At 44.4% G+C, this 13,414-nt stretch overlaps 1 protein-coding gene across 7 annotated transcripts in view; it reads right to left on the bottom strand.

The window, feature by feature from the left end:
• Window positions 1-2,156: 2,156 nt before the first annotated feature.
• The window catches only part of CSNK1G1 (casein kinase 1 gamma 1), a 1,083,432-nt gene continuing 1,072,174 nt past the window's right edge, over window positions 2,157-13,414 (bottom strand). For 2 of the 7 annotated variants that reach the window (XM_069624684.1, XM_069624692.1), the window contains one exon: window positions 2,157-3,205. In XM_069624684.1, the coding sequence (XP_069480785.1) occupies window positions 3,151-3,205 (55 nt within the window). In that variant the 3' untranslated portion in view covers window positions 2,157-3,150. The remainder of the gene's footprint in view (window positions 3,206-13,414) is intronic. The other 5 variants (XM_069624685.1, XM_069624691.1, XM_069624683.1 and 2 more) reach the window with 3 other exon arrangements.

Raw genomic sequence — 13,414 nt, 5'->3', positions numbered from 1 at the left:
AAAAGGGAGGGGCTGGAAGATTATTTTTCTGCTGACTTTTGGGTTATAACGGAGGGTTAGAGGTTAGGTTTGTGGGTCATGCCATTGTTCAACACTGGATTTTGTCTACGAGGAGTAGGAAGGCAATACATGAGATAATTAAGTTATGGCAATCTGCCGATAGCCAAGAGGGTCGACTTAGCAGCACAAAGGTGGCTAATTTTCCAAGGAAGTGTGGCTTCCTAACTCCGTCCAAGAACCTGAAAAAATATACAGTTCCGCAGGCATAGGCTACAAACTATGTCCCTGGGTTGCAAAATGGGGACTACATTACCACAACTATATGAACACTTTTTTATGGAAGGAGAAAACCTTGCCAAACACACTGTACGTAACTTGTACTTGGTTTGGTAACAGTACATGCAAAGATTCAAATGAACAGCAGAGGAGGAAATGTGCAATACAGATGCACTTAAGAGCCTCACTGAATCCCCTTTTTAGGTCAACGTAACTAAATACAGAAATACTTTTTTGTAGCCTGCATATTTTTACAAAAGGCAGGCCAATGGGTACCCATGGTTAAAGCAACCGTTATTCTGCGGGTTCCCGGAGAAACCTTCATCTTGAACTTCCAGGCCACATGGAGCGATTGCAAGGTATTCTAAAAGGCTTTGGAATAGCTTTTTCTAGGAATTTCACCCATCGCTAATCTGTGCCCATTTGCAATCAATACAGAGATCTACTTCGATTTCCTTCCTCCAATCCCACCCACTGCAGGTCTTTAATCTCAAACTTTTACAGGTGACAATTTATTTCCAAGGCGATGTGCACAGTTCTTCAGGACGACCACAAACTGGTCTTCCTGAATCCTACTTTCAGATTAAGAGGCCATGCAATCAAGAATAGCCCCCTTTGCCTCAATTGTACACAATCCCAAAAATGCTGTTTTATTATACATAGCAAGTGCCTCGTTTCACTGAGCAGAAGGCACAGCAAGACTTGGTTTCAGAGTGGTTTGTGGGCATGTTCCGGAGAGGAAAGTCTATACCCACACGGCACAATTCTCGGTTAGAAGTTAAGTTTGTATGTGCTATAAGAAGATTACTCCCTCTGATGTTCAACAAAGGCTACCACGGCCCCAAATGTCAAAGTATTAAAGCACAATGAAAGGAAAGGCAAATCTAATGTTTGACACTGAAAAGGGAAAGCATCCCCCCACCAATTTCAAAACATGCATCCTTTGCAAGGAATGCATTGTCCAGCAATACTGCAAAGTCCCCTGTAATTAAAACGTAGAGTCAATTAAAAATGGAAAACCCACCACACTACAATTTTGCCACAGAGCACTGCGTCACCTAACCTGGAGAGCAACACGAGGCTGGAAAACGTGGTCTCTTGCAAAACAGATTCATTTTTAAACGAATGTGCAATCATCCTGGGACAACCCCATTCATTACGTTCTGGGATCTGTTAAAGTAGCTTCAATAGCGTGCACTATGCATAGCAAACAGCCTAGCCAAGCACTGCCCCCACCCCCCTTCTGATCTCTCCTGAATCACAACATTTCAGGAGCGAGAAACAAAGCAAAAATACAGATGTTTTGCAACTCTGTCTATTAAATCACAGTAATAAAGCCCTGGCTATATAGGACATTAAAAAACCAATTACTATTTGCAGTAGGTGGGGCACGCTAGACTTCACAGCCAATCAAAATCTTTCACAGGTATGTCCAGAAAATGGCCCAAAAGGAAGACAACAACAAGATGTAGCAATGGCCCCTACCTGAAGAAAAAAAAAGCAAGTACAACATATTGCCACTTTAAATTCAAAAATACAAAGTGCAACTAGGTCATCTGGCTTTAAAACATTCAAGATATTTAAGCATAGGACATCCAGTGATATTGTGGTTAGAGACATTGGAAGGTCTTGGCCACCCGCTTTAAACAGTAGATAATCAATGGGTGACAAATGGGCAATTGCCATAACCATCCTACTGCCTGTGTAATTGACAGCCAAAGTTGTATACAAAATAGAAGACACATTTTGGCCACCGTAGTAGGTAGGCACAGACCCACAGGCTATGACTGCCAAGGCCCTACATGCTCCCGATTGGAAAACATCTTTCAAGAAAGGGTGACAACAAACAGGGAGGGACAGTAGACTGGACAGTCTCACAGTTGAGTGCTACATGAGTATTCTGTTTAATGAACATACTGGACAGGGCCATTGCAAGCTAGTAGTGGGCTTGGATGCTCCCAGACAGCGTGTTCACACCCAAGATCCTGCATGGTGCTCATCTACACACTTCACTTAGAAGCTGCTCTTAGAGCAGAATGAGATGGGTACGCGCCCATCCAGATCACATTCGGAAAACACTGCTGTTTTGTGAAGTGGTCACAGGCTTGCAGAAAAAAAGAAAACCTACATTGAACTTGTTCCATACATGAATGGCAGAATAGTAAAGCTAAACAAAAAGCAGAATTGGGAGCCATAACTCTTAGGAAGCCCAAACACATCAGGGTCTTAAGCACTATAAATGCTTTAAATTAATTCAAGTAGCAGCTTTCGGTAAATTGCTGCCATCTGTATCCACACTCCCCTTTACCACCAATTGGTGACCCATCTCTGCTGATCCCACACTGTCCCACTTTTCACAGCTTTACACAAAGTTGTGTATTGTCCAGTCCTGTTCAAAGCAACTTCTCAACCCTCAGCTCCTTCCTCTGTTTTTATTGGTGGAAGGGAAAAGGAGAGTGCAGAAATAAGATTAAGCTGGAGAAGAAATGAGGCTACGGAACCCATTGATGTTCCTTCTGCCAGGTGCCCTTCCTCTCCATCCCACCAGTTTCCCCATCAGTCCCTACAAACGCCGCCCTCTCAAAAGAGGCCGGGGCGACTCAGTCTGTTGGCCGCAGCTGCCCATGATGCACCTACAGCTTGAGATGGTGGTTGTAAATCGTATCATCACCAGATCCAGACACAAGGATGGGGAGGTGGTTTAAGAGGGGCTGGGGACGGAACAGAGTGGTCTGCCCCGGTCCTCTCAACAAACTTCTTTTTTTGGTTTAGAGTTCCACCTGTTCCCTTTTCTCCTCCTCCCAGTCAGATGGCAGGAGTTGAAGGTGTAGCTGGAAATTTCTCAAGTCCCTGGAGGATTCCAGGAGGCACAGACTACTTGTGTCGCTGAGTATTCTTCTTCCTTTTTCTCTTAAAGAAACAGCAGCACCTGTAACACAAGCGACAACGAATCAAACAGGCACATTAACCCATATTTCATCCAAACATTTTCAGAAACCCACTGCCACTGCAGGCTGTACAAGTGGATTCTTAAAGGAATGCCTTTCAATGCATGTTCACCCACCCTCGACCCGCAATAGAAAAACATCTATGCTGCTGAAGTGGTGGAATGAAGGACTGTTTCATGCACTGCAAGTCTACTATTAAACGATACCCCAAAGGCAAATGCTAATCTTGTGATTTCTTCCCATTTAAACGAACTGCAATTGTGGAGCATGACTTTTTATAAGACAAACTCCCCTCCAGCGCTGATTATAAATCCTGTGCCCCCGCACAGGTACAAATGGGATTGCACAATTAAAGTCAATGCATGAAGATAGCATTGTTTGATTAATGTGCTACATTGTGCCGGTACATTACCATTCAGTGGCATAAGCAAATCAACCAAAAGCAGGAAAGCCCCATTCCATAAACAGACCCCAAATAAACTAAAGTTCACCTTTGAATTTTAATGGCAACCTATTGCCAAGCTTCAAACTACTAGAAGCTATAAGAGAATGATACCACACCTATTTTTCAAAGTTTGTGAATCTTCTAAGTCTGCCTCAAAAGGTAAACTACACTAGACAGACCAATTACTTATGTCACACAAGCCACCAAATGATGATTGCAAATCGTGAGCCAGAAGTGAAAGTCTCGAGACCCATGCTAACCTTTTGAACCTTCATTAGAAACGTACATAAAAAAATCCTCTCGCAGATTACATAATGCCAACCAGGAGCTACTGGTACAGTGAAACTGACTGGTTACATTCACAACAGACCGGATCAGTTAAAGGAGAAGCTTGGGGGGAAAAGTCAGACTTCCTTCTCGGTCTAGTACACATTGCTGTCTTGATAACTTATCAGTTGCTACGAACAATACAAAAAAAGTAGGTCTGGTCTCTGGAGTTACAATTGAGCTGTGGCGCGTTCAAGGCATGGCTAAACCACCAACATGCTCAATTTCTTTTATTTCAAATGATGAAATCCTGCTGAAAAACACTGTTGTCTCATGGAAAAACGAACTTTTACCCAGATACCCCTCACTAACATCACAATAATCCTACATTTGAAAAGATGTTGAACATCTCAGGTTACAGGCCGGCTATGGAAAGTGACCAGGGGTGTGGAGGGGGAGAAATGGGGTAGATGGAGTCTGACAGATAATAGTGTCAAATCAATGATAAATGTCAACCTCGCATTTACAGTCTTGGTGCATGCAAAAAATGTAGAATGCAGAGATTTAGACAAAGATGTAAAAAAGTGCAGATCCAACAGAGCAAACAGAGGGTTAGGGAGAGGCACGTCCTGGCCAGGGGGGAATTCCTGCTTGGAGCTTCAACCCTCCCGTGTACCCATGGTTTGTTGCATGGCAGTTATGCAATGCAGTAGCGTCCCAAGGTTTTACTGGACAAAATCCTTGCTGATGAAAGCTCATTAGATATGAGAACAGTTGCTTGCAATTTTTAAGTGCTACACCAACAAAGGCTTATGCAATCAAGGGGTATATGTGCACCATGTGGAGCTTATGATACATTGTACGATTTATCAGGAAGGAGGAAGAGGCTGCTTGAAGGTATGTTAGATAATGGGAGGGAGAGGTTTATTTTCATGATGGATGAGTTATTTATCTGATAATTACATAATAGTCGTTTTTCTAAGTAAGATGGAATTGACTATTTTGTAGCCATTTGCCGGATATCATTTTGGCTGTATTGAGACACCAGAAAACTTGGGTTTGTAATTAAAGAAATAAGTTTCAAATAAAAAGCTGAAAAGAAGTCTCTCACGATCACTTGATATGGCACTTTTGCACAACATTATTTGTGTACGATTTGGCGTCACTTTCCCTTGAATGGGTTCTTCTATTTACATGAGTGCCCCTGCCCCTTGTTGCTCTCATTCGACGATGAGCTAAACAGCTAACCATTCCCTGCTCCTAGTAACCAAGGGAATGGTTCGTTTCATATGAATTATTAGTGCTTCCCTTTTCAGCCATCAATTTTAGGATTTCTCATTTTTCCCCAGAACATTTAGCTTGCAAGTGTCCCATGTAAAGGCAGATTCTCTTAATTGTAAATATTCCTCAAGACCCTTTAAGATAGGATTAGAATTGTTGGCTTGAATGGTGTGGTAAAGGGGGACAACAAGGCAGCACCTGGACTGAAGCCCAACTTCAGCAACAAAAAGGGAGTGGCGAGGGACTCGATTGGTCGCTGAAAATGTAAGGGCTGCAATGAGAACAAAGATTAAAAAGGGACGGTCTAAAACTGTGCAAATGAACAAACAGCTACATGGCGGTCTCTCCCCCTCATGTATTCCCTGCCTGACAATCCATTGTGCATGTACGTTTATGTTTGTAGCCTAGTATGATCTTACAATCAATTTGGGCCGTTGGAATTCAGAGGGCTACATTGTAACATGGTCTTAGTGCACACATGGCATGTTCTGACTCAAAGGGGAATGCTGGATATTAGTGGTGGATAAGGCAGAAAATCCAGACAGCTACACACAAGGAATTGCCACCTGCCAAAGAAGTGCACCTGGGGTGATATTTGGTAATTTGACATACATTTCTGTAGGCATGAAAAGGTGTGCAGCTTCCACTTACTTTACTAAATTAAACACAGAGACTGGTGTAGGAGGGTGATACCTAGCATGCTGCTGCATACATCCAGTGAGCTGAATATCTAAAGGATGTAAGATGGTAATGGGTAACTTCGAGTGGACTATCAACCGGATTAGCTTTGCAAAGTCACCTCAATCAACGGCTCTGGCCATCTAAAAAGTGAAACCTGATTGGAAGCTTGAAAACAAGCTACCAAGCAGTCCTAATTAAAATAATGAAATCTTGTGACGTTTCCCAACAGGTTCTTACTCCAATCCAGATAGTTGATTAGGGTGACACATGACAGACTTTATAACCTGTAAAAAGGTAGTGTTTATTGAGTAAAGTTAAACCCGTTTGATCTGAAATGTCATCTTAGTATACATTTCACGTCCACTTCTTTCAAAATGGATAGTTGGGCACTAATGGGGAAAGAATGACACTCTTACTTCAATAAAGACAGCAGGAATAGTGCTTCAGATAGCCCACCGTAGTACTGCTCCCACGAGGGATGGCTATGTAGGTTAAGGATTTCTAATGGGAACTACAGGCAGAAATTACATACTTTCTGAAAATGGCAGCAGTTTGGGTGTGGTTCCCTGTCTGAATTTTCCTGCAACTGTAGAAATAATTAGACAGACACACACACACACACACCTAGCCCAACCCTCGAGATCTATTGTGAAGCACGGCAGAATAATACAAAACTCGAGTTGAATTTTTGTGGCGTGGAGGAAGCCAGCAAAAGATTATTACCGAGCCTTTAGAGGTTGCCATTTGGGGAGGTTGGAGTGATTAATGCAAGAGAAACTAATCCACAGAATAAAGGAAAAAAGTCACCCTTGATGCACTGTGATGGCAGAAAACGATCAAAACGCAAACCTTACAGGTGGAAGAGATATCGTCTGAACTATTGAAATGTACTTTCTTTTGCCAAACAATCAGATAAATTGCTGCAAACCATTGGCTCTGTCCCGTTTGGGGATACCAGTCAAATGACAACTTCGAGAATGTTACGTATAACACAGGAGCCATCTCGGCTCTATCGGGAGCATAACCAAGAAAACACAATCACATCAAGTAGGGGCAGGTCAGTTATAAACATTATGAAGGTAGCCATGACAGAGAACCTACATGTAAAGCTAAAGCAAGGTTTTCCTTCTCAGTCATACGATCATCATAATTCAACATTGACCAATAAATAGCAAGCAGTGGCTCAAAATATCAGAGGCTCCCTCTCATGTTCTACATTCCGAATGCAAGCAAACACTGCAAGTGAGAAATAATGATTGCCACTTTGATCATCTTAACTAAACAAATGAGCCCTGAGCCATATGTCACAAATGGAGCTTGATATCCGTTGCGCTGTGGTAGTGGTCTTTTTACATCCTGTATTTACAATGCTTTCTCCACTAGTGTATAGTGCTTAGAAACATACCATCGTGAATTCATTGATTCACAGGGAACTCGGCTTTAGCTTGATGTACAAAAGAAAGACTATCCAGGCTCCACCTCAGTTTGGTTCCCCTTTGCTGCTTGACGCATCCTGCTACGTTCCGGAGGGTCTCCTTCTCTAACTCCACAAACACCTCTGCTATTCTGCTTGCGGGCTTGTTCTCCTACTGCCGCCAGGATTCGATTCCCTGATCCTTGGGGACAGAGCCCATGTGAAGCTGTGACGAACCGCCTGCGGAACGGCCGTGGGAGCCGCCACAGTTCCAGCTGCTTTGCAGAGGTAAGGTGGCGAGTGCTTGCCGCACCGTGCCTGGCCCCAGCACCCCCGTCTTCCCTACAAGAGTTTGTTCCTTCTTTTTTCCATCTTACCCCTCTGGTCTGAGGGTGCTACTGTGATTGTACTACGGAACTTCTACCTACGCATTGAGTTCAATATAGGCACTTTGTGTCCGAGTCATACTTTTATTGGTGCAGGAGCAACTGCAGGCTATGTCTGTGCGCTCCTGTGCCCAGTCCCTCTGTGCTCTATGCACCCACCACTGCATGGGCTGTACCTAGTGTATTGCATTGAGAGCACCAGCTGATGAATTGACGTCATTGGGCAGCAGGTCCTCAGTGACTTTACCCTTACACTACTGTCTACCTGCGAGGCGCAGTGGGGGATTTCGCCCTAGTGGCTACTGCTGCACGTTGATTATTGCAAAGCTCAGGAACTGCTCTTTCCCTAATCTCTCCCTCGACATAGAAGAGATATAATGGGGAAACTTAACCCTACTAAACATGCTCCAGGTAGGGTGGCTACTCATTCTTCCAAACAACCATCCAGCCCTTTTCCACTTAAGAACAAAGCCACAAAGTAGCCGCACCCCTCAACCAAGCATGCTATCAACAATACTCAAACTTTCCAAAAGAAAATGACTACTTACTTTAAATGCAAGTCTACTATGGTTAAGAGTGGGAGCAAGTGTATTACGCAATCAGTACAGCAGCAGTGTGCTCTTTTTAAAAATAGACAAAAAACAATCCTTATTGAATCATGGTCTTAATCTGAAGAGGCTTTCAATGGTACCAAACGAATGTAGCCAAATTATTACTGGGAACTCCAATCTTTCTTATACTCCCAACATGGAACAACAAGCAACACTGGAATTCTATTATTTAGTGAGCGAGGAGAAGGCATTAGAGTTTGCCCAGGAGGTCAATCCAAAATGTACTAAGGGAGGCGCATCAGCTCTGGACTCCCCTTCCGTACTAACCTGGCTAAACTGGACAAACTCCTCTCTCTGCTCCAAACTGGCAGAGGATCACCTATCGATTAAATACATGCTGGAACAGATCCACGAATCTATGGAAGCCCAGCTCAAGATCAGTAAGCAGTGTCTTGTCCAGTTAGAGACTGATGACATTGTACCTGCTGAGAAGAGACGTGGCCTGGAAACGAAAGTACACCTGGTTACCAACATAAAATTGCCTCCCTACCCCGTGACCTTACAGGGCCCCCAGCTGAGGGTGACAGCGGCCTCAAGAAAATAAGCTTTAGATGCCATTGATGTGTAACAGTCGATTCTGGCGAGCGCAGGGGTCTCACCTAAGAAGAAAAAGGCGAAGGATGAAGTCAGGGGGTTGGCTATGCATCTCTCCTGCCTCAAAAAATGGGGAAACTCCAGTAAAGGGGAAAGTTTCTCCACCTATTTTCCCACAATTGCCAGACCCCACCTTGGCACCTTTATCTGAATACTATCTAGCGGTTAACATCCTACCTAATGGTATTTCCCACTAGGTGATATTACATGGCCCCTTGGTTGGAAAGCGGGCCCCTAATGCGCCAAGGATCGACAAGGGTTACCACTCTACTTTTATAGGAGCTATAGACTCAACGGGTGACTCAACAAATTGCAATAATGAGGTTAGGCCCAAAGAGCCTAATATGAGACCTAGCAAACAAGCTCCTTCTATCACTGAAAAAGTTGACCCACAAGGACCCCCTTAACTCACTTCTAGCAGCATGGCATACATGCATGAAATCCGGAAGTAGACCCAGGACAAACAAGAAGATGCCACACACATTAGCTGGAACAAGACTGGCTCGATGTTCATCACAATTGTGGAACGAGAACCGGTTAGAACTAGTCCCTTCCTGAACCGAACATGGTTGTTCCCCTTGTTGCAGCTTATTCCTGATTTAAGAGGTCTTACCTCGGAGGACATAGTGTCCTTAGAGCTGCCCCTTTATTACAGTAACACAAACTGGGTGTTGGCAAAACTGGTCTCCTCCCAGATTGTGGATTGGGTCTGCCAAAATGCATCCTTGCTTTAGGACTTGGGTTTTGATATCTACACTTTCTAGCCTGCTCTCGACCAGTTTCCCAGGCCTCACTCTACAGGAGGGTCCCGTCAGCCCGACTCGTGCATCAACTCAGGATGTGATTTACAATCAACGGTCAATCTAAGGAGCATGATCGGGGTATGGGCACATGCTCCCCAAGCAAACTGATCGTTGGACCATGCAACCAATCTTTTCACACTACTCTCTTGGAACTCTCGAGGACATGCCTCCATCCTGAATAATCATAAGGGTACAAAGGAATTATCGTCAGCCTATGTATTTCGCCTACAGGAAACGTGGCTCACGACTCCCTTTTCTCTGGATGTTTTTTCTCTATTCTTCCGTCTTTCTCCACCTCCTCCTTCGGGATGCCCTAAAGGTGGCCACTGTATCAATGCTAGAGGTGACCAATCTGCAGCACCATTCCATGTTGTAAGGGATGAGAAAAACGTTCTGGCAGTTCACATATTGGACTTCCCTGCAAAGGGGGTGGTACTCTGGTGGCCACTCTTTATGACCCTCCCAGTGGGGCTTTAACTTCTAACCTCATTGATTGCGTGCACGATACCTTGTGTGAATGGCTGGATAGGACGAAAACAGGGGGCATTATACTTATGGGTGACTTTAACATGGATTGCTCGGTAGTGTTTGGGTGCCCCAATGGAGGCCTTACAGGGACTGCCTTAAACAAGCGAGCAAGGGAGTGGTTAGAGGTTCTATCAGCTTTTGACCTTCGTCCGCTGTCGGTGGAATCTCCTGTACCAAATGTTACATCGTCCAAAGGGTAAGGCACAGTAAAATAGATTTTATATTTGTAAACAAGGCTATTAGAAATCTGGCCCCCCAACCTTCCACCAAACTAGTTAACATGAGCGATCATGCCACATGAAGGATGGTCTGTGAAAAAGACAAAATTAAACCTAGGGAGTACCTTAGGAACAATCCCCAGGTCAATTCATCAGGTAATAGATTACTTTGGTCTACTGCCAACATCCACAGTTTCCATTGAGCACTGATTAGGGAAGAGCGCTCAATGACATCTGTCCTATACAGATGTAATTGGGATATGAGGCGATTAATGGACGTTTTCTGGCCAGAGGGACATAAACAACTGACCAAACACATCAAATCCTATAAGAAGGGTGCACCTCATGATGCTTTAATTGCAGCTAAGAAAAGAGCCCTCAAGTCCGCTGTTAGACACACTAGGCAGAACCCGGCTATATCGCCAGGGGAAAGCAGTAAACAAATGAAAACCTTAAAAAATAAAATCAATATAGGTCATGGCTAAAAGGCCATAAAATTGGCTACACTGCTACAAGATGGCAGCTTCTACGCACTTGGATCTGGACTCATGATTCCAAGAAATGCTGGCACATGTTGGGCACCTTTCGAGCTAATACCGAGGCATACAAAGTTTGCTGCGTTACTGAGGCAGATTGTTAAATGTTAAAGGTATTTATATCACGAACCGTACCCAACAGAGTTGGTCCTCAGGTGGAACTGTAAACAAGAAGAGGCAGGGGTGGGTTAGTCGGGAGTAGGAGAGTGAGAGGTGGTGGGCTGTTGGCAGCTTCAGCTCAGTATACACCATGGGCTGCGCTTTGGTGTAAGTATTGGACCAGGGAAAGACCACGTGTGCAGTTGGTGCTGTGTGTTATTAGTTTGTTGCTGATGTGGTGAAGTGCGTGCGGTTTGCTGGGGGAGAGTAGGTTGTGTGCATTTTTGGGTGAGTTAGGCATGCAGATATTTGAAGGTGGGGTTTGTAGGGTGATAATCCAGGTTTTGGCACATCTTGTTCCCATTAAATTATATTACCAACATTGGAATTAGTGGCTATCCTTTCTTGACCGTCTTAGCGCAGCACACTCCTTGTTGCATTCTAGTGAGTCAAGTATAGTGTGTATAGTGTGATCATCTTAGACCGCTACTTCTGCCATGAGGAACTGAACGGTGCCCTTACTCATATTCCCATGAATAAAACCACTGTCTGGCACCATGTGGCCAAAGCTGACTTGGAAGGAATTATTTTGAACTCCAAGTCCTCTCGAGCTGTTGGCCCGGACAGCGTTTGTAATGTAGTGATGAAGAAGGCACCCTTATTTTGGGCTGATTTGCTGAAACAGCTTTTCTTACGAATTTGTGAGACCGGGTGATTCCACAATCTTGGCGTGATTCAATCTTAGTCCCAGTTTTTAAACAGGGATCGTGAGCTGACAATTCCTGCTTCCGCCTACCAGCTATGCTAGACTCCAGCTCAAAATTCTTTGCGTGCCTACTATTACAAATGTTAAATCACTGGGCTGAAAGAGAAACACTACTTGGCCTGCATCAGTCTGGCTTCAGAAAGGGCTTTAACACCTCCCATTTCATCTGGATTCCTCAGACGCATTGGACGCCCACAAATATCCTGACATGCCACTGTATCTTCCTTTGATAGTGTAATTCGATCTTGCCTCTGGGATAAATTGGTAGCATGGTGAATAGACTATACAGTGATGCACTTTGTTAAACTGTTGTACTCGGACACTATGGTCAGGTTTAGACTAACGCAAGAGGGCGCCCTGTGAGGTTCTTATCATACTAACACAGGCCTTAAGCAGGGGTGTGCCCTGGCACCCCTATTATACAATCTGTGTGTCGGACTTGCAACAGTTCCTAAAAAAGGCTCACAATTTACCTCCTCGATTTGGAGGAGAGGAAACAGGGAAACAGTCTGTCTTATGTACGCAGACGATACAGTGGTCATGGACAGGACTGCATTGGGGCTTCAGCGCTCATTAAATGCATTAATTACACATATTCTAAAATCAACAGCCTGAAAATTAACCTATTGAAGGCCAAGGTGATGTTCTGCAGCAAAAGGCAGAAATCTAAAGTCAGCTTTTCATGGGTCCTGGACAGTGTTCGCCTCAATCCTGTAATGGACTATAGATATCTCAGCTAACAGGTCTTGGTTTCTTCATCTCTGGCATATTTGAAGAAAGGGATATGCGCCAAAACCTGGCCCAAGTGGTTGGGAATTAGGAGGGCTATCATCAAGAATGGGGGCAGATCCATTGAAACCTTGCCAATATTATGCAGGGTGTCGATCATACTGACCATCTTATATGCCCTAGAAGTCTTCCCTCTGAAGGCAGTGCTGTGGCTTCCCAAACTAGAGTCTAAAATCCTGCGCTCGATTCTTAATTTATCCACTTGTATTCCAGTTGAGGTCATGCATTTAGAGCTGGGCCTACGCTACAGTCACTTTTGTCTCGATGGAAAGTAACAGCATCTAGGCTCTGGGTTGACATCAAATTCAATTGGAGCTCCACTTCCCTGCTATACTCACAGGACCATGGAAATCTCTGCTCTAAAAGCACTTGGTTCAAGGATTTGGAGAAGGAACAAGTTACTTACCTGTAACTGTTGTTCTCCAGCATGGGTCTGGCATGGATTCACATGCTCATGAATATTCCCCGTCGTCAGGCTGGGAATCCTCGGTAAAGAAAAAACCAGTATCAGTTTCGTTTCTGATCTGTCTTTCGCAGTAATAACCAATCACTGGTCTCTGCGTCATACTGACCACAGCCAATGACTGCCCTCTACCTAAGCACTGCCTCTGGCAGCCATCTTCAGATTTGGAAGCACGTGAAGTGGCAGTATGACCAAGTGAAGAGCCGCAGAGGGGTAGGCGGGAGGGTTCGCATGTGAATCCATGCCAGACCCATGCTGGAGAACAACAGTTACAGGTAAGTAACTTGTTCCTTCTCCAGCATGGGGTCT

The sequence above is a fragment of the Ambystoma mexicanum genome, chromosome 11 (genome assembly GCF_040938575.1).
Source record: "Ambystoma mexicanum isolate Mex_15411 chromosome 11, UKY_AmexF1_1, whole genome shotgun sequence".
Taxonomy (NCBI): Eukaryota; Metazoa; Chordata; class Amphibia; order Caudata; family Ambystomatidae; genus Ambystoma; species Ambystoma mexicanum.
The sequence above is the reverse complement of the archived record's forward strand: the minus strand, read 5'-3'. Positions and strand labels throughout refer to the sequence as shown.